Source organism: Agelaius tricolor, unplaced genomic scaffold (genome assembly GCF_023055355.1).
Source record: "Agelaius tricolor isolate 1412-34295 unplaced genomic scaffold, bAgeTri1.0.p SCAF_75, whole genome shotgun sequence".
In the NCBI taxonomy this organism is placed as follows: Eukaryota; Metazoa; Chordata; class Aves; order Passeriformes; family Icteridae; genus Agelaius; species Agelaius tricolor.
Window position 1 is genome coordinate 688,973 of NW_027269335.1, and position 21,660 is coordinate 710,632.

General features: G+C 45.8%; 1 protein-coding gene across 2 annotated transcripts in view; it reads right to left on the reverse strand.

Moving 5' to 3' along the window:
- Positions 1-348: 348 nt before the first annotated feature.
- Positions 349-21,660, reverse strand: part of TRAF3IP1 (TRAF3 interacting protein 1) — a 28,920-nt gene continuing 7,608 nt past the window's right edge. For both annotated transcript variants that reach the window (XM_071418071.1, XM_071418072.1), the window contains exons 7-15: positions 20,235-20,310; positions 17,277-17,375; positions 15,483-15,564; positions 14,678-14,761; positions 14,268-14,379; positions 13,720-13,756; positions 13,113-13,189; positions 1,786-2,009; positions 349-758 (exon numbers count right to left, since the gene is read on the reverse strand). In XM_071418071.1, coding sequence (XP_071274172.1) covers positions 593-758; positions 1,786-2,009; positions 13,113-13,189; positions 13,720-13,756; positions 14,268-14,379; positions 14,678-14,761; positions 15,483-15,564; positions 17,277-17,375; positions 20,235-20,310 — 957 coding nt within the window. In that variant the 3' untranslated portion in view covers positions 349-592. The remainder of the gene's footprint in view (positions 759-1,785; positions 2,010-13,112; positions 13,190-13,719; positions 13,757-14,267; positions 14,380-14,677; positions 14,762-15,482; positions 15,565-17,276; positions 17,376-20,234; positions 20,311-21,660) is intronic.

The following is a 21,660-nucleotide window of genomic DNA, read 5'->3' on the forward strand; positions in this document are numbered from 1 at the left end:
TCCCGTAGAAAAAGCTGCAAGGACGTGCATTGGGGAGGAAACAGGTACTTAAATTAATCCTTTCCAAATGAACATATGCCATAAAAATGGAATTAACACCTGTGCAGATAAAACGCTTCAGCTCCCTTATGTGGTGATGCTCGAATTGCATTTTCACTTGGTTCTAATCAGATTCCTGATAGCTCTGAAAAGGATTCAGGAACCTTCTGACCTGGAGGAGTTTGGAACATTGAAGGGGGGAAAAGAATTCTTTAATACCCACTTATCAGGACAGTGTGTTCAGAGGGAATTTCAGGGGAGATAAGGAGAGGAAAGGGGGCTCTGGAAGTGAGAAACACCAGCTCACAGTTAAACAAATAAAGTTCTTTTAATAGCTCTGCAACTTTAACATTCAAGTGAGTATCATTTTATCCTGCATAATATCAACATCTACAAATCAATGCAATAACAGAGTTTTTTGTAATGTTTTTAGGGTTCTGGTCCCTAAACATTCTATATCTGAACAAGGCATATCTGCTATTTGGGTTTTGGTTTTTTGGTAGCAATGTCAGTCATTGAGTCCTAAGGCTCTTTAATTCTTTTTCCCTCTTCTTCACCTTCTTGAAGACACGTTTATGCTAAGAATCATCCTCTGGATTTTTTCATCATTCCTTAAATTATTTGCTTTTGCAGCACAGATCTTCTCTTGCTGGTCCTTCATCAGCTGCTCCAGCTCAGCCAGCTCAGCCTTCAGTGGTTCCAGAGTGCTGTCTGTGATGCTGGAAGAGACACAAGGAACGTGATGTTGTTGGAAGCTTTCAAGCCGCTTCAGGTTATTTACTCCTCCAAGAAAATATATTTCAGTACCTGAAAGGCTGCAAAGTATTCCATGGAATCACACAGAATTTGGTTTGGAAGGGACCTTAAAGCCCACCCAGTCCCAGCCCCTCCCATGGGCAGGGACACTGATGGATTCATCATGTTCTGGCGTGAGACAAGTGTTGAAGATTGCAATGCAAGATGTTTTCCATTGCTATCTGTATGGCCGATTACCTTTGTCAAGTGGGCAGTTTGCCTTTGAGTGACCACACTCACACCTCCCTCGGGAGGGGACATTGCTGATAACAGACTATTGAATGTCACTGCATGGCTGATAAGAACTAGAACATCCCATTGGGAGATGCTCCGCCCAGAGGGAGGAGCCAAGCATTGCTACCCGGATATAATCCAGAGGTTTTGGAGACACCAGCATGGCTTTCTCCACGGGATTCCCCAGAGGAACAGCAGCTGCCTCTCCTTCCACTGGATCTTCAGAGGAAGAATCCATCCTTCTCTACAGGACCCCCTTGCTCCAGCAGAACCAGCCCTGACACTGCAGGAGGGCTGCAGCCACATTTCCAATGGGACTGCCACCAACAGCCTGACCCACAGGGTGTCAGGTTGGGCTCTGACTCTGTCAGTGTTGTTCTACTGTACTGCATTGTTTATTTTATCCTTTTATTTTTTTTCTTTTCCCTATTAAAGAACTGTTATTTCCTGCTCCCATATTTTTACCTGAGAGCCCCTTAATTTAAAATTTATAGCAATTCAGAGGGGTGGGGAGGGTTTACATTCTCCATTTCAAGAGAAGCTCCTGCCCTCCTTAGCAGACTCCTGTCTTTCCAAACCAAGACAACAAGGAAGGCCAAAGGAGCTGTTTCACCAACTGTCCTTCCCACCACAACAACTGTCCTGCTTTGGGTTCAATATTTCCATTGTTTCTAAGTTTTAAGGGCCCCTGAAATCTGTCCCCAGAGACGAGCTCACCTCTGCTCCCTGCGCAAAGCTTCGGCGTGCTCCCGGTTCTCCTGGCGCCACAGCAGCAGCTCGTTCCTCATGGCATCCATGTCCTCCTGGATGTAATCCACCATCCTGCCCAGCCTCAGCACGTGCTGGCACACAGTCTGAATGGAGCCCTGGAACTTCTCAATCTCTTTGGCTACCAAGTCTCTCTCCCTCTTCCTGGATGCTTCTGAGACAATTGGCTTCTCCTAACAGGAGGGACAAACAGGGGGAGCATCAGAATGAGGGAAAACTCTGGCTGTAGGCTGAATGAAGGGTGTTTGGAGACTGCAAACAGGGAAGGAGCTGGAGAAGCACTCATGACAGTTTGAAATGGAAGAGAAGAATCCTGGAATCACAGAACGGTTTGGGTTGGGAGGGATCTTGGAGCCCATCCCATCCCATCCCCTGCCATGGACAGGGACACCTCCAACTATCCCAGGTTGCTCCAAGCCCTGTCCAGCCTGGCCTGGGACACTTCCAGGGATGGGAGCAGCCACACATTTCTGGACAAGCTTTGAAAGCAGCATCAAGTTCTGCTGCTGTGTGGGAGCTCCAGGGCACAGGCTCCTCTGAGTTCTCTGCATCAGCCCCTTCAAGATGCTTCTCTCCCTCCACTGTCCATATGTGGATCTCCAGCTCCTGAAGCATGGTTACTCCCTGCCTTGCACTCCTGTCCACGGCTGTAAAACCATACAGGCTGCAGGTGTGGCCTCCATAAACCCCACTACTCCAGAGGAATTTGGGCTTGTGCTACTTTCCCTCATGTGCAGCCAGCAGAGTCTCTGTGGTGCAGCTCCTGAGGCCCCTCAGCTCACTGCAAGTCAAACTCAGAGTTTGCTCCAGTGGCAAAGCCAGCAGGAGCACGAGGATGCTGTAAAAAGAGCAGAGTGATGCCACACTGCTAATACACTGGAATAATCTTATTCCAGCAAAGCCATTAAGGAAAAGCCCACTGGGATTTTCTCCCCCATGAATCAAAACCAACCTCGTTTTTCTTTCCTTCCAACACTCCTGCAGGTCAAATTCCCAAACCCAGCCACACAGAGCTTGAAGTAGAGTTTATTTAAAGTAATTCTGTTTATTATATGCCAAACAACTAGAAAGGCCTTTCCCTGCCACCCCAACCAGAGGGTGAACCAATTCCTGGCACAATTCCTGCCTCACACAGAGGTGGCAGTGCTGGGACAGGGAACTGTCCCCTGTCCCCTCCTCCCAGCTGTCTGCCTTCCCCTGCGAGCTGGGCTGTTTGCTCAGCTGGCTCTGGAGGCTGCAGGGCCTCCAGCCAAGCACACTTCAGCAGCCCTGGGCTGGCTGCAGGGCTGGGCACATGCAGGGATGTGTTTGAGGGAAAGGCTGAGCCTCGCTGGGGGCTGCTGCCCGCGCCCTGCCACACACGCGGTGCAGGAAATGCTGCATTTCTGACTGCACTGGGGTTCCTGTTTGGGGGGTTCCAGCAGGAGCTGGGCTCAGGTGACAGATGCTGCTGAAGCTGAGCCCTTGGCTGCCCAGGTCACCTCACTAGAGCTGGCTGAGCTGTTAGAAACAACACAGCCCTGAGCTCCCTCCTCCTCAGGCCATGCCTCCCTCACAGCAGCAGCAGCAGGTGCTCATTACACCACACCAGCCACAGGATTTTCTGGAGCCATCCATGCCTCTGCTGTCCTTTAGGATGGAAGAGCTGTGATCTCACAGCGTTTCAAGCCCTTCTCTCTCTCTCTCTCTCTCTATCCTGACTCTTCTCCTACTCATTTTCCTGCTCTGTGCTCCTCCAAAGGCAGAGGGAAGGCTCAGTCCCCAGCACTGCATTTTCCACAGGGGGCTGGCAAGTGAGCTATGCAGACAAGCACCTCCAGCCCATCAGCAGAGCTGTATCAGGTCCAACAGCTTCCCAGGAAGACATCCCATTCCCTTGTTTTTCCTAAGTGCTCCAAACCCTCACCACTCTCCTCCCCACCATCCATTATCCGAAGGCTCAGCCAAAAAATAAGGAATTTATTTCACATCCAGCTCTCTCAGAAGAGAGAAGACTCAGCCAGTCCATTATCTGGGGGTTGGTGCTGCCTCATTTCTATTTTCCAAATGCCATGTTTTGGACTGTTTCCCAAGGCATTCTGCTGGAAAAGCTGGCAGTCCATGGTTTGGATGAGTGCACTTCTCAAGGGATAAAACCTGGCTGATGGCCTGGCTCAGACAGGGGTGGGGAATGGGGCCATGTCCAGCTGGGACTGGTCACTGTGGGGTTCCCCAGGGCTCAGTACTCAGCCCAGCTCTGTTGAGTATTTTGATCTTTATCAGGGATGTGGCTGAGGGGATGGAGGGCACCCTCAGGAAGCTGCAGACACAGAGCTGGTGGGATGTGGATTTGCTGGGGGACAGGAAGGCTCTGCAGAGGGATCCATGGGCCAGCAAGGCCAAGGGCCAGCTCCTTGTGAGCCCATGGGACACTGCAGGCTCAGGGAGGAGCAGCTGGGAAGCTGGAAAAGGCCCTGGCAGTGTTGGTGACAGGGCTGGAAAAGGCCCTGGCAGTGTTGGTGACAGGGCTGAACACCAGGTCATGGCCCCCAGGCCAGGCTGTGCCAGCCGTGGTGTGACACCCCCAGGGCACGGATTGTCCCCAGGGCTGGCCCTGCTGAGGCCCCTCTGGGGCTGGGGCCAGTTCTGGGCACTCAGAGCCAGAGGGACAATGAGGGGACACTGGAGAATGGTCAGGGCAGGGAATGGAGCCCCAAGAGGGGCTGAGGGAGCTGGGCAGGGGCTCAGCCTGGAGCAAAGGAGGCTCAGGGGGCCCTTGTGGCTCTGCACAGCTCCTGCCAGGAGGGGACAGCCGGGGGGTTGGGCTGTGCTCCAGGGAACAGGGACAGGAGCAGAGGGAACGGCCTCAGGCTGGGCCAGGGCAGGCTCAGGGTGGACACCAGCAGGAATTTCCCCATGCAAAGGGTACTCAGGGATTGGAATGCACTGCCCAGGGTGGTGTGGAGTCCCCATCCCAGGAGGTGTCCAAGAAACACTTGGATGTGGCACTCAGTGCCCTGGGCTGGGGACAAGGTGAGCATCAGGCACAGGCTGGACTCAAAGGTCTTGGAGATATTTTCCAACCCAAATAATTCTGTGATTCTCTTTCTCATCCTTGTAATGCTGGCATGACCCCTCTGATACCTAGACAGACCAAGCAGCCACACTTCCCTCCACGGGGAAGTGTAGGATCAAAATTAAAAAAAAAATAGCAATGATGCTTTAGATACAGAACATATCTATATACAGATCTACACAGGTCTGTAAACACAGGTCCAGCTCACAATTTGAAATATTAGAGGCTAAAATACACAGCTGCTTGAAAAGCTCAAGTAAAACAAAAAAAAATTTGGAATATTTTTCATGAATCAATTCCTTAAAGTGCATTACTAAATACTGAAAATTAATTATAGTGTTCCTGTATCTCCAGCATGTTCTGTGTGCAGTTGAATACTTCAAAAGTGAGATTCAAAGGAGAAAATATCCCATCCAAAGTCAGTCATGGAATTACAGGATTGTCACTGTTGGAGAGGACCTTTAGGATCATCAAGGCCAACTGGCATTGCAAGAACTGAAACATAACACCATGAAAAAATCTATTCAATCCTATTTGAAATAAAAATCTAATAAATACTATTCCTACAGGTTCATCATAGGATTGCTTAAAAATAAAACAACAACAAAAAATTTAAATTAGTGATACTGAAGTATAAGAATGCCCAAGTTTCAAGAAAAATTTCCTCCTAAGAAAGATTTCCCAACCAGAAGGCACAGCAGCTCAAGCTGTGAAAATCACCATCCATTCTTTCTTTTTCTCATTAACACCTGTGCTAATGATCCCAGAATCCCAGAGTGGTTTGGGTGGGAAGGAACCTCAAAGCCCATCCAGTTCCAAGCCACCATGGGCAGGGACACCCTCCACTATCCCAGGTTGCTCCAGGCCCATCCAAGCTGGCCTGGGACATTCCAGGGATGGGACAGCCACAATTCCACACCCTGCAGCTCAAGGCTCAGAATTATCACTTGTGACACTCTCAAGCTTTGCCAACCCACACTGATTGTAAATAATTAAGGGGAAAGAAATGCATTAGAGGCTGTCCCCAGCTCCACAGGTGCAGCTATGGGTTAAAATCTCTGGAATGGTGGCAGGAGGTTTCTCCTAGCCGGCGACGTGGGCGGTACGAGCGCCGAGTGCCACCTCTGCTCACTCTGCACAAACGTGGAACAGAAGATTTCCAGCCAGAATCCAAATTGTTCCAGGCTTTTTCATCAGCCCCTACACCTCAAGCAAGTCCCCTTTCCCAACAGCCCCAGAATCAATAAATTATCCTCGTGTAAAAGGCTGGAGCACTTCTGTAGGCCCAACACGTTTCCTTTCCTTCGTGTTTTTCATGAGGCACCAAGAGAAATGTTTGCTTTGGATTGCTGGGAAAAGGCTGCTTTTCCCATTACCTCAATGGGAGCAGAACACAACGTGGACTCAGGGGCAGCCACCTGAGAAATCTGAAAGCAGGAATTTTCTTTTTTAATCAAAAAGGTGGAAATTATCAACAAGGCTCCAGAAGCCACCAGAATTTCAAGAAACAGCATTTGCTTACTTTTATACACCTTCCCCTTTGTTCCCTTTTTTTTAATTAACAGGCTTTTAAATATCAATCAAATTAGAACAAGCATCCATCAAGCATTTCAATAGTTTCTACAGCCCCTTTTAACACTATTATTATGTCCCACTAGGAAAACAGACCCAAGTAATCACAGTTTTATTGAGCTCCACCATTTCCCCCACCTCTTTCTACAGGACAGGGCAGAAACTTCATTTTGGACAAGTAACTGGGATATATCCAGTGCAAAACCAACAAGGTGGAGCACTTTTTTTATTGTATAAAATATATTTTTTGATCATAAAGAGTGTTTTCTTTTCCTGGTTTTTACAGAGTCTGTGTTTTAAGTATATTGTAACTATCCACCAGGGATCCCCATAAGAAACTCTTTCACAGAACCAGGGGGAAGCAGTAAATGTTAAAGCATTTCAAATGAACAGGATGCTTTTTCTGCTGATGCCAGGTATGGGGTTCAGGCACAGGCCAAGGAGTTGGAGACACAATGTTCTTTATCACTGCACTTGCCAGAGTCAGTCTGACCTGCTCCTGAGCTGGAAGGCTCCACAAGGAAATAAAAGAATGGCTCTTTCAAGAGAGCTTTTTCAATCTCTTTTTTTTGTTGTTGTTGTTGGAGGGTGGTGGTTTTCCACATTAACTGAAGTTCATACTTGATCCTTCCAAAAAGAGCTGGACTTTTCACCTGTCCATGAACACCCACTCCAGCCCACACACCCACCCTGCCTGCCTGGGGAGAAGTCACTCCCAAAATCTCCTGTATTTGGGGCAGTATTCAGCACACAAAGCAAAATTATAGAACCATGGAATGGTCTGGCTTGGAAGGGATCTCAGAGCCCATCCCATTCCACCCCTGCCATGGGCAGGGACACCTTCCACTATCCCAGGCTGCTCCCAGCCCCATCCAGCCTGGCCTTGGGCACTGCCAGGGATCCAGGGACAGCCACAGCTGCTCTGGGCAGTGCCAGGGCCTGCCCACCCTGCCAGGGAACAATTCCTAATTCCCAATATCCCATCCAGCCCTGCCCTCTGGCAGTGGGAGCCATTCCCTGTGTCCTGTCCCTCCATGCCTTGTCCCCAGTCTCTCTCCAGCTCTCCTGGAGCCCCTTTAGGCCCTGCCAGGGGCTCTGAGGTGTCCCTGGAGCTTTCTCCTCTCCAGGTGAGCACGCCCAGCTCTCCCAGCCTGGCTCCAGCCCTGTGAATCCTGAGCCAGAGAAAAGCCAGGAGAGGATTCCAGCTGAAATCAGTGACAGCAGAGCACATTAATTCACCCATGATGCCAGACTGGTGCCACTTCTGCCCAGCCCTCCCTCTCTCCTCACACTCTCTGTATCCAGAACCTCTTCCTGCTGAAAGAGCACCCTTTGCTGGTGAAAAAGGACTTGGGATAAACCTGCTCCTTGTATTAAACAGCTTCCCTCCCCCCAGGCTGTGCCCCAGCACCTTGAAAGACATGACAGGCCCTGTGCTGTGTCCTTTACACACTGCACCTCTCCTGGGGGCAACCACAGCTGCCTCACCACTTTTACACATCCTTTGTGCCCACACATCCATCTGCTGTCTCACCTGGATTTATAGTGCACCCACAGGACAGGAATTCCATGGTCTGGGGCACAAAGGAGCCCTGACGCCAGGATTATCCCAAGAGTGGCCAGAGCCCTGTTCCTGTGTTCACAGCTTGCAGCAGGACTGCTTGGGGGCCACATTTTTGGGGCCACATTTTTGTTCCCTAGAGCTGGGAGCAGTGTGAGGACCCTGGAGCACACACTCCCTCCATCTGAGCCCCTGTGCTGCTCAGCTGCTGGGTTAAAAATCCTGTTTTGGAGGAACTGTGTGCTTGCAGCAGAGATTTCCCACGGAATTAGCATCACATCAGCATCCACAGAGATGTGACAGAGGTGAAAACCCTTCCATGGGTAACTCCTCCTCTTCCATTTCCCTGTCAGCATTCCTGAGGACACACCAAGCTGGCAGGAGGCTGTGGTGGGAAGGATGAGCCTCTCCCAAAATCCTAACTGCTGGCATTTCTGACTGCTGCTGCTGAACACAGCACATTCACTGCAGGGCCTGGAGGGCAGGCACACCCAGATGTGCAGCTGATGGACTCCTGTAAAAATCAGTGACCTGCAGCTCTTCAAACAAACAGAATCAGCACTGATTAGATCTGTCCTCAGCTCTGAAGTGCATCATGTGCCACACTGCTAATTCAAGTTAATATTGCCCAGGTGCTGAGCTATTCAATACCACTTGTTCTTCCCTGAAGCCTCCAAGCTGCTGCTTTTCTGAAGCCCCTTTTTTTGGTAGTGCAAAGATGGGAATTCTATTATCCCACTTGCTTCAGCTATTTAATAACCTGCCTACGTTTTTCCACACATCAAATAAATGAAGTGGAATACAAAATGGAACATCTGGTTCTTTCTCTGGTTGACATTAGAGGCTTAGACTCTAAACAAATACATTTAGGAAGTTTTTTTAGGAATTTGTTAGGCTGAACACAGCTAATCAAGGCAGCAAAAATCTTGTGTATTTTCAGAATGACCCCTTTGTTTGACCTCAAAATTGTGTATATTATTTTAAGTCTCTGCACATGCAAAACCTAGATGATGAAAGTCCCAGTTTTCTTTCCTTCTCCCCTGTTCTCCTTTATTAAAACTCCTTAAAAAGCAAATGCATGTTTGGGAAACACAGCACAGAAAGGGTTCTGGAGGAATGTTTCTAACATAAATAAATGTTCCCCAGGCATCAGCAGCTGGAAGGTGTGAAACATCCCTGAAAGGGCACCAGCATTACATTTGGATTAAGCATTAATCCACCAACTTCACCTCATTTCTGGTTGATTAATCCCCAATAAATCAGGTGGATCCATTGATCATTTTTTTTGCTGAATACTGCAGTTAATAATGTATTAACCAAAAGTTCCAGCACTCAGCCTGCTATTTTTTCCCCTCTTCATTTTCCCAACTGGCAGAAGACCAAGGCTTTAAAGACTAATGAATAGAAGTGGGAAAATATTTCATTTCTTTTGGATGTATTGAATAGTTTAATAAAATGAGGGAGGATGAGCATTCTAGTGACAGATAGAGGGAATATGGAATTTCCCAAAGCAAGTTTTCTTTCAAGTATTCCCTGGATTTTTGGATACCTTACTCCAAAAATACAGCAGTACCATGATTTTACTCTGTGATGCACAGCACAGTTTGGAATACAGTTGAATCCTGATGCAGAAGATATTTCTGGAGAGTTTGATGGAAAACAAAATAAATAGTCAGAGAAGCATTCCCAGAGGCAAAGCCACATGGAAATGTGGGGTTTTTTCTTACTTTTACTGTCACAGCAACTCCATTCTCTAAAATAATTCCCCAGGATTCAACTGTGTCTCCAGCTCTTGTTTTCTGAACTGTCAAGTGCCTGTCACACACTCCAAGCATTTTTAATCATCTTTTCCATTCAACTCTGCTGTCAGGAAAACCACACTTCTCTGTGGATCACAATTTCAGGAAAACCACACTCCTGTCTGGATCACAATTTTAGGAAAAACCACACTCCTGTCTGGATCACAATTTTAGGAAAACCACACTCCTGTCTGGATCACAATTTCAGGAGAACCACACCCCTCTCTGGATCACAGTTTCATAACTAGACTCCTCTCTGGATCACAATTTTAGGAAAACCACACTTCCATCTGGATCCCAATTTCAGGAAAACTAGACTCCTGTCTGGATCACAATTTCAAGAAAACCACACTTATCTGTGGATCACAGTTTCAGGAGAACCCCACCCCTCTCTGGATCACAATTTCAGAATTAGACTCTTCTCTGGGTCATAGTTTCAGGAAAATGACCCTCCTTTCTGGATCAGGATTTCAGGAAAATCACACTTCCCTCTGGATCACAATTTCAGAACTAGATTCCTCTCTGGATCACAATTTTAGGAAAACCACACTTCTCTTTGGATCACAATTTCAGAACTAGACTCCTGTCTAGATCACAATTTTAGGAAAAACCACACTCCTGTCTGGATCCCCATTTCAGGAGAACCACACCCCTGTCTGGATCACAATTTTAGGAAAAACCACACTCCTGTCTGGATCATAATTTTAGGAAATACCACACTCCTGTCTGGATCCCAATTTCAGAACTAGACTCCTTTCTGGATCACAATTTTAGGAAAACCGCACTCCTGTCTGGATCCCGGTTTCAGGAGAACTAGACTCCTGTCTGGATCACAGTTTCAGGAGAACCCCACCCCTCTCTGGATCACAATTTCAGAATTAGACTCTTCTCTGGATCATAGTTTCAGGAAAATGACACTCCTTTCTGGATCAGGATTTCAGGAAAATCACACTTCCCTCTGGATCACAATTTTAGGAAAACCACACTTCTCTTTGGATCACAATTTCAGAACTAGACTCCTCTCTGGATCAAGAACCACACTCCTGTCTGGATCACAGTATTAGGAGAACCACACTTATCTGTGGATCACAATTTCAGGAGAACCACACTCCTGTCTAGATCCCAATTTCAGGAGAACCACACTCCTGTCTAGATCCCAATTTCAGGAGAACCACACTCCTGTCTAGATCCCAATTTCAGGAGAACCACACTTCCCTCTGGATCACAATTTCAGAACTAGAATTCTGTCTGGATCCCAATTCCAGGAAAACCCCACTCCTGTCTGGATCCCAACCACTTCCACACCACACTCTGCAGAGCAGGAGCACAGAGGAACCTCCTGCAGCAGCAAGCAGCTGCTTGGCCAGGAGATCCCATGGCATTCCAGGAGCTGGGGCAGGTTTCCATGTGATGATGGACTAGGAAGTCAGCAGGTTTTTTTCCAGAATTAGTTCTCTATTCTCGGCACTGCTAACACAGAGCAGGGCTTCAAAAAGTGCAACAAAAGCCAAACAAGTGCTGAATGAATGTTTCAGGGGCTGAAAACCAGCAATGGGACTCAATGGTGATTGTGGTGGGTCACAATTGGCTATTTAAAAATATTTAAGGGGTTAAAAAGGGACTCTTTTAGTTTGTTACTCTCAGTAAGAAAAAAAACCCAACCAGAAAATGCAGCACAGACACCAGAGGAAGCTTCCTGAGCTTCAAATCCATGTGATTGTGTAAATCCTCCCCCATTATCCAGTTCCATGCCCAGTGCTGGACAGGACACACCACCAAAGAGGGCAGCCCAGGGTGAGGGAGTGCTGAGAGACAGCATTAATGAATTCCTAAAGCTCTTCCCAAACTGAGCTGGGAACTGATGATCCAACAGCACCATCTAGTTATAAACCTGGGAACAGGGACAGCTGCAGGGCTTGGGCTCAAGTGCCAGCTCAGGAAAGAGCTTTGGAGCTGCTGCAGAAACTCCAGAATCAGCCTGGAACCCTTCTTTGTCTCCAAACAATTCTCTAAAGGCAGAATTTCACCAAGCAGACAAATCTTCCCATTGGGTATCTCATGCCAAGCAGGCAGAGGTGTTTCAGAGACCACCACAAGAAGCACATTTCTAACAAATGGATGCAATTCAGCAGGTTGGGTAAAGCTAAAACCACTCCTAACAGACTGTGGGCAGTTTTCAGAAAACATCTAAAAGTGTTAAAACATCTAAAGGTATTTTCCTCTTTTTAGAAGGATTCGGTTTCTTCAGTTCTAGAATTATCCATGAGGAATTTGGGCTGGAAGGGACCTTAAAGTCCATCCAGTTCCACCCCCTGCCATGGTCAAGGACACCTTCCACTGTCCCAGGTGGTTCCAAGCCCCAGTGTCCAGCCTGGCCTTGGGCACTGCCAGGGAGCCAGGGCCTGTCCACCCTCACAGGCAACAATTCCTAATTCCCAATATCCCACCTAACCCTACCTGGGCTCATCAACCACAGCCCTTGCAATACATGAAAGGAATTTTCTTTCAGGGCTGGATCTCAACCAATCCCAAACTCCAGAAAGGAGGATACTCCCCCAAGAGTCAGATCTGCCATCCCAACTTCCTCAAAATGCTGAAAAAGAAAGGAAAACCAGAAGGGGCAGACAGGAGTCTGCTCCCAGAGTCCTCAGGAGTCACCACTGATTTCCCAGAGCTCTGTGAACAGCTCCAACACCACAGAGCATTCCTGAAAAGCATACATGTAGGAAAACCCTAAAATAGTGAATTGAGATTAAAATAAATGTGATTGGAAGATGTAAGAGCTCATGGAATGCATTCACATCCCCAAAACATCACGCACTTGTCTCATTTTACCAGACTTTTATCACTGCAGTGCCTCAGTGCCTCTCCCCAGCACACCAAAATGGATTTAGAAACTTCCCATGGGATCAGAGAGTCCATCTCAGTGTTCTGCCTTTGCTGCCTCTCATACCAGGAGCTCTGCAAGGCACACAAAGCCAGAGCTCTCCATTTCAACAGGAAGACACTCAAATATGGGGGATCAAGCTTTTGCTCCTGCTTGTGATCACTGCTAGATCCTTCCCACACACGTTCTAAGTGATCAAAACAAGCAAAAACCCCTACAAAACTCAGCAAAAACAAAACCTACCTTCCCCTTCTCAACTGTGGAAAAAAAACACATAAGCAAGACAAGATATGACAGAGAAAAGCTTGATCAGAGATGGAATAAAACACATTTAAAGCAAAGGAAAAGGTCACAATTGCAACATCTCATCTCCCAGTTCTTTGAAAGCTATTGCCACCTCACCCGGTCTGTAGTCTGTGATGATTTCTGTGATGCCTCATAATCCTTCTTTGTTTCTAGGATTCTTTTCACCAGCCCACCTGTTGAAAAACCAGGATTTTTCTAAGCATTGATGGACATTTAACAGTTTCAAACATTCAGACAATAAAATAAAACCCAACTGGTTTGTTTTTTTTTAATGCAGACAATTTTCAGAGCAACATAAACAGGATTTTATTTTGTATTTTAAACACTGACACACAAGGTATTTGATATCTGACCTTTTTTCTCCCAAGCTTTTCTAGAACTTGTCTTTAAATCCAACCTCGTATCTCAGAGCTGACAAGCTGTACCTGACACTTGAAGAAATGCTAATTTATGAGCTTTATGCAGAATTTTAAATCCTGCTGACATTGAGGATGCATAGAAAACGTGTCCTTAACACAGTTGCAAATCCAGCTGCACAGGAAAACAAGCCTGGGGAAATAAGTTGGTTTTCCTGCAAACGTTGCAAACTCCTTCCCTCAGGAGGGATTTTAGTGCTCTGTTCAGCACTTTAAGTGTTCAGCATTTGCTTTAAACCCAGGGCTTGATTCTAGATCTGTACAAATATACATAAAAGCAAACCTACCATGCTTTTGATCCTCAACCAACTCCAATTCTGGCTCCTACACATGCAGGAAGAGAGCTTTAGTTGCAAAAAGTTAACATGGAACTATTCAAAAATATTCAGCTGGAGGATATTTCAACAAGTCAGGGAATCATGGAATGGTTTGGGTGGGAAGACACCTTAAAGCTCATCCCATTCTACCCCCTGCCATGGGCAGGGACACCTTCCACCATCCCAGGCTGCTCCAACCCCATCCAATATGGCCTTGGGCACTGCCAGGGATCCAGGGGCAGCCACAGCTGCTCTGGGAATTCCAGTCCAGCCCCTCCCCACCCTCCCAAGGAACAATTCCTAATTCCCAATCTCCCATCCATCCCTGCCCTCTGGCAGTGGGAGCCATTCCCTATGTCCTGTCCCTCCATCCCTTGTCCCCAGTTCCTCTCCAGCTCTCCTGGAGCCCTTTAGGCCCTGCAAGGGGCTCTGAGCTCTCCCTGGATCCTTCTCCTCTCCAGGCTGGACATTCCAAACAAAATATGGAAAAGGTTCAGTCAGCTGCAACAGGAACTGACCTTTGGCATCTCTGGCAGGGGCCCCGCTGTCTCCACCACAAACTGCTCGTCCTCCTCATCAGAAACCTGCTGCTCCCTGAGCACGCTCGGGGCTGTTTTAGCACTGCCGCTCCTGTCAGAGACACAGGGAGCAGGGGAATGAATGGAAGTACTGAGATCTATCAGAATAAACTGAATTGAGCTAAAAGCCATCAAATATCACAGAATCCCAGAATCACTGAGGCTGGCAAAGTCCAACCTGTGAGCAATTCCCACCCAGAGCACTGAGTGCCACATCCAAGCCTTCCTTGGACACTCCAGGGATGGGAACTCCACCATGAGGTGACCATCCCAAACTGGTGGTGCCAGAGGAGCTGGAAAGGGTGTGCTCCAAAGAACACCCCCCACTCTGCACGTCCCTCATCCCTCACCTTTCTGGGGTTAAGAGCTCGCTGCTCTCCTGATGTTTCACTCGTGTGGGTGCCGGCCTCGCGCTGCCAGGACGGGGAATCCGTCTGCAAGAACAGTGGGAACGGGAAAAATCACCTTCACAAGGGACACAGTGTGGCATTCACAGTCTCTGGAAAATCCCTTCACCCAGGATTGTTCTCCTGGGAAGCTGAGAAGCCTCAGAGAAAAGGAAAACAATTCTTCTCTCATTTGCTTCTCCTGTGTTGTGCTCATGTGGAATGTGTTTGGAGATTGTTCCATTGGATTCTGCTGGGAGTTGTTTTGGCTCTTTGGCCAATCAGGGTTGAGACTCTGGAAAGAGTCAGGAGTTTTCATTATTGTCTTTTTAGCAGAGACTCTGGAAGAGTCAAGACTCTGGAAAGAGTCAGGAGTTTTCATTATCTTTTAGCATTCAGTAAGTATCCTTTCTGTATTCTTTAGTATAGCATAGCATTCTTTAATATAATATAGTATTATAAAGTAATAAATCAGCCTTCTGAGAACATGGAATCATATTCATCATTCCTGCCTGCCACAGGGGTGCCTGCAAATACAACAACACAGCAACACAAGCCTTTGCTGAGCAAAAACAAAAAAAACCCCTCAAACATTCAAATTGAAAAGCAAGTTCACCTTATCCATAACGCCATCCTTATGGAATGCACTAAGGAAATGCAAAGTTCTCCTCAAAAACCGTACTAAAAATTTTACTCCAAAATTTTACTAAAGATTTTACCCCATGGAGCAGTTTCTGGGTTGAGAAGGGAAGAAAGGATGGAAACACACCTTTGGGCAGGCCGAGGTGGGACATCAGGAAGTGCTTCACCATTTTCAGGCTTCTCAGGAGCTGTGTTCTCCGCTTCTCTTTCTATTAAACAAAACACCATAAAAGTGGGGCTTAGCTGGGCCAGGAAAACCTCAGTTATTTATGAGAGTATTTGGAATCTTAGCACTGCACTGAAAAAAACCACTTAAATTTCTTCATTTTTGTAAGTATCTTAATATTGTGTAATTCCCCCCTCTGTGAAAATGACATCATCTCACTCAATGCTTTTGTTTCCCTTAACCTCTTATCTTCCCCTACTGGGATTCTTGGTTGAGGTGGTGGCTACTCCTTGAGTAAAGCCTACTCAAAGCATCTAAACTCAGCCCAATTATTTTTAAAAATTCTATAATACATTACAAAAAGGGCAAAAAGCATTAGAGAAGGGTTTGACTTCTTAAAAAGCACATTTTTCCTGTTAAAAGTTTTCAACTATGTTTGATGCTACTCTTTTGTCACTGGAATGTTACTGAGTCTCTGGCAAATTAATCTGTAAATAACAAACAGACTGATTTTTTTTAGAAAAGTTCTACTTATTCTGCAATCTGATCAAGTTAGGTATGAAGCACACAACAGGAATTACATCCAGAACCTGGGAACTACTCCCAGGGCCAGGAAAATTGGGATACAGAGCCTTGTTGCTCTGCAACAAAATGTAACTGAAACAGACAGAAATAATGCTCTAAAAGATCCAGGAAAATCAGTTTACTTCAGCTAATAAACAATGTTTTATAATCCTGGGCTCATGGAGTGGCTTGGATTTGGATCTTAAAGGTCCTGAACCTAAAAAATGAGGGGTTTACAGTGCCTTGGTGAATAAAACTGAAAAACAAGATCAGTCAATAAAATAAAGGTTGAGCTCAATGGTAAAGGTTGGACTTGATGATTTTGGAGATCTTTTCCAACCTTCATTATTCTTCTGATCCTGACTATTTGGTTCTTAAACCACCAGGGGATCCAATCCAAATCCATAATGAACCTGGGGGTACTCCTCTTACATCCATCCCAATTATACCATAAATTTCTTTTCCACCCCAGACGCATTCCAAAGGACAAGACAGCTCCAAGAGATGAAAGGGAATTTGCATGGAAGTTCTTCCAGCTGGGGAAGGTCACACAAATGTCTTGGCCATCCATCCATATTTCATTAGGCTGCCACAGCCACAAGGCCCTGGAGGCCAAAGGTGGGCTGGGAACACCTCCCACATCCATGGGATCCATCTTCCCAACCAGCTCAAGCATCTGCAGCTGGAGAGAAAAAAAATGCAGCTTTTTGCTGCAATTTCAGCTCCTCCTCCTGCACTTTGCTTCCATGGCTCTGAGTGTGTTGTGGCTGGATCCACATCCATGTCTTGGGAGCAATATCCAGCTTAGGGGGGAAATGGAGGAGTAAGAAAGAATGCAGGGATGGAATTTTCCTCTGGAATCCTGTAAAATGCAAATGCTGAGACTCCCAAATAGTTTCACAAAAAGGCAACGTGCAAAGATTCCCTTCTTACAGAGAACAAGTCACCAAGGGATTTAGGTGCAGCATTTGCCTCTTGGAAAACAGAAAATAGGAAAAAGGAAAATAAAAGTAATTGCTTTATCAGGGGATGGACATTTTTCAAGGCAGAGTATGAATCAGATGTCATTAAAACACACAGCAGCACTTGGATTAAGTGTAAATCACCCTCCTTACATCATTTAGCTGCATGGATTTGACCCAAACACTCCAGCTGGGCTTTCCATGGCAGCCACCCTTTAACTTTCCCTACCTTTCTGTTTTTCTGCAAGGCCTGGTTCATTTTTCTCCTGCAGCTCAGCAGCACCATCCTCTGAAATCCCATCTGCCACACTCCTCGTGTCCACAGCTCCTGTAAGAAAACAGTTTATAGTCAAATGAAACCCAAGAGCCAATAAAAATTCAAAATAAAAAGCCATGCTAAATACCTGCTAGGACTTCTTTAAGGGCTACCCTAGTTTAATAAACCCTCTTCAGTGTCAATAAATCACATTCAAGGTGCACAAAGACTTTTTAATGAGTGCTGACTGAACTCCTGAAAGCTGAAATATTCAGTATAAACCTCTACAATTTATCTGCCCACGGAGAAGACACATTTCCTCCTGTTGTACATTGATTTATTTCCAATTAATAGAAGATAAAATAGAAAGCTCTGATCATCATCACCAGTGTGCAACGTGCATCAGCACAGCTCCAGAAAGTTTTCCAACCCTCTGGATTATTCACCTATGGCAAGTTCACTGTGTCAGAAAAGAAAGAGGGGTAATGCCCCAAAATATTCCTGGCTCTGATGAACTACAATTTGAATGCTGCATCAGGGAAAGAGGAGTGTTTTAAAATACTCACCCTAAAGTCATTCCCTGTATTAAACTTATCAGGAAAACTGGATTCTGGTGTTAAAGGGACAATCCCATAAATATGGGGTGTCTGGTCCTTACAGTTTAGTGCCATATAAAACAAATATTGAAATTTTGGGAAATAAGTTATAGGATCAGCTAAGGATCACTAAGTAGTAAAATAAGGCTGCAGTTTTAATGGAATCCAGACAGGGGTTTTTCAGCTGCCAAATTACTCAGACTTCACAGCACAGGAGATGTGACATAAAAATTTCAATTTTCTAGCACCAACTTGAGGCTCCTAAATTAACACACATACAGGGGGGGTTTTGCAATGTATTTAAGGTGCCCAAACAAGGCTATTCATTATCCTGAAAGCAGGACTGATATAACTCCAGTATTTTACCTCAGACACATGGAAACCTAAAACAGAAATCCAAAAAAAAAAAAAAAAAAGTGAGAGCTTGGGAAGACATCCAGCAACACATGATCTCTTTATATAAATTATTAATAATGAGATTGGAAAATTAAGTGCATGAAGATTTTCATGCACCAATTTTTAACCAGAACTGGCTGTTATTAACAGGCATCAATCAATTCACAGGTGTCACTGAATTTTCTGAACAGAGACATTAAAGTGATTTATTGTTTTATTCTTCTTTAGGATTCAAACACCAGGGGCACAATCACTGAAATAAGAGGAGGGGGAAAGGCACTGAAATACAAACAGAAATTGCAGTTCCACTGCTGCTGTCTGAGCTCTGGGTACAAGCCACTTTTATGCCTTATCCAGGAGATTCTCCAGGCTCTTCCTCTTGCCTTCCTACACAAAGGGATAGCAGTGCTAAGCTAAGATTCCTTTCCTCCTGATGAGCAATTATTTGGGATATTCTGAAGATAATCCACTTTCCAGTCAGTGTGTAAACACAATACTTAAAGGCTGAACTACAAAAGTTGGTGACACAATGTTGAAGCCCACCAGAACCTAGGCTAGTTCTGAACACTCTAGCAGCCACTAGAGGAGTGGGGAACAGCTGGGGATTGGGGTGTGCCCACAGCTGAACCTGAAAAGCTGCAAGCTTTGTTTGAGCAGGCAAAGGAGGAGGCTCTTTGTCTTGAGGTTCCATGGGGAAAGTTTACTCCAGGTAAAGAGGTAAGGCAGAAAAGCCCCAAACACCTCAGTGCAAGAGTTTAAATACAGCTACAAACCAGGCCGTGGATACAGAAAACCAACCAATAGGGGGATTTCAAGGGTGGAGCAAGGGGATTAACACTGTGGGACCAATCAGGATAGGGGCAGGAGAGGGAAAAGACACATGGGCCAATGGGGCATCGTGGATTAGGGGATTTGCAAGTGGGTGTTTCAATCAGGGGTTGGCCCAGGGGTGAGTGCAGGGAACAAGCAGGAAAAAGGGCAGGGTTGCCTTGACAGGTAGGGAAGGAGGGGCTGGATCACTTTGAGAGGGGTAGGGTCACCTTGAGAGGCAGGGAAAAAGGGGCAGAGTCACCTTGAGAGGCAGGGAAAGAGGGGCAGGGTCACCTTGAGAGGCAGGGAAAGAGGGGCAGAGTTGCCTTGAAAGGCAGGAAAAGAGGGGCAGGATCACCTTGACAGACAGGGAAAGAGGGGCGGGATCACCTTGAGAGGGGCAGGATCACCTTGAGAGGCAGGGAAAGAGGGGCAGAGTCACCTTGAGAGGGGCAGGATCACCTTGACAGACAGGGAAAGAAAGGCAGAGTCACCTTGAGAGGCAGGGAAAGAGGGGCAGGATCACCTTGAGAGGCAGGGAATGGACTAAAACAAAGGGAGGGGAAAAGCTTGAGGGACAGCTTTAAGGGAAGGTACACCTTAAGGGAAAAATCAACTTCGGGAAAATGTGGGGGGACAACAGAATGAACCATTTAGCAATAACTTAATGAAATAAACAGGAAGCACAGCATCATAATTGCAAGGAAGCACCTCCACAGAGAAATAATTGATTTGGAAAGTCTGGACCAACTGTCTATGAAACCAAATTAAAACCATTGCAACCTTCACTTTGCTCTGCTGTAAACATTTAACAAATGTTACATGTCAGAAATAGTTGCAGACAAGTCCAAAAGCTCGTTTAGAGAATAATTACACAGAAATTACCAAAAGCAGGCTGAATTTCTGTCTGCAACTGTGCACAGGGAAATGAGAGAAAACTGAACTGAATCTCAGTTCCTATATCCCAAATCCAGGCAGGAGAACTGCCTCTTGGATTCACAAATGCAGGCTGGGAGTACAAGCCAAACCCTGGCAATAATAAACAGGGATATTTCAGTATTTCTGCTATTCCTATTCAATAACCCTGCAGCATATCTGATAGAAATAGCAATATCCTCCCTGTGGTTACCTTCTCCTCCAGGCTTGGAGGGATGCCTTGATGCTTTTACTGAAGGCTGCTTTGATATCCTTGCAGGAGCTTCATTCTGGAAAAAAAAAAAACAAAAAACAATAAAAGACCAGAAATTTATATAACAGTAGATCTAAATATTATATCATTATATCTGAAATTTACTTCCTTGTGTTGATTTTCTAAGTATTATACAGAGCAAATATTGACCCAAGAATTGATCCACACGTTTATGTTGAGTTTATTTCCCTCAAAGCCTGTGGATATTTTTTCCTGGATAAATTGCAGCTGTTTTCTTTCACATGAACTTATTTGATGGAAGAACAACTTCCAAATGGGAACTAAGAGTATCCAACCTTGTGGAATAAAAAGGTCATAAAAAGGAAGATGATTCCTACAATCACCTCTGTGTTTCAGCTGCATCAGATACACAGCTCCTCTTTGACCTGCTGCAAAATCTTTTAGACTTCATTCCAAAAGAGAAGCAAGGATTTCAAAAATTGTGCTACCAGGTTTGCCCAGTCTATTACTTAAATGGCAACTTCCCTGGATAAAAATCCTGCCTAATATCCCAAATCCTGAAATAAGTTTAGCACCTCCCAGGATCTCCTTCTTTATGTGCTTTTTTTCCAGTTTTCATCCAAGATTTTTTGTCAGAGCTGCTGATCATCATTAAGGTTGGAAAAAACTTCCATTGATAACCTGAGAATTACAAATTCTGACATTCTTTTGCCATCAAAGAATAGTTTGAGTAGAAGGGACCTTAAAGCTCATCCCCTTCCACCCCCTGGCCTGGGCAGGGAATCCTTCCACCAGAAGTGTTTTTCCTCTTTACAAATTCTGGCATGTTCTAAGGAAAACCAGACAGAATTCCAATCTTGAAGTGGTTCATCTTAATTTTAATTCTCCATAATAACATCCACAAGACCAACACTATGGAAGGAGGGAAAAGAAAGCTCTTATCCCATCAGGAGCACATCTGGCACAGTGCAGCCCCAGCAGCTCTCTGGGTGAGGTCATTATTAGCACAGGTGGGGAGGGGGCTGCCAATAGGTGCTGAGGCTGCTGCAAGAGGGGATTTGGTCATTTATTTATGTGGCTACAAACAGAATTTTTGTGGAGCCACATGTGCAGCCTGGCAGCAGGTGCAGGGTGAAAGCTGACGTTTACTCACTATGGCAGCACACCAAAACAGAAAGCCCACAATATTTATGATTGGGGGGCTTTCCAAAGGGAGATAAAAGAGGTTATTCCCCTTCAAGACTTTGAAAAGCAGCCACCAGAGCCATTAAAGGGAAATCTTGCACTTCATCTCACACCATGCTGGAAAAACACATTACAGCAGAATCCTTGATGGATGCATGCACGCTTCCCAGTCCTGAGTAATTATGTTTCCACGTGGAGAGGATCCAGAGCCTTCTGCAAA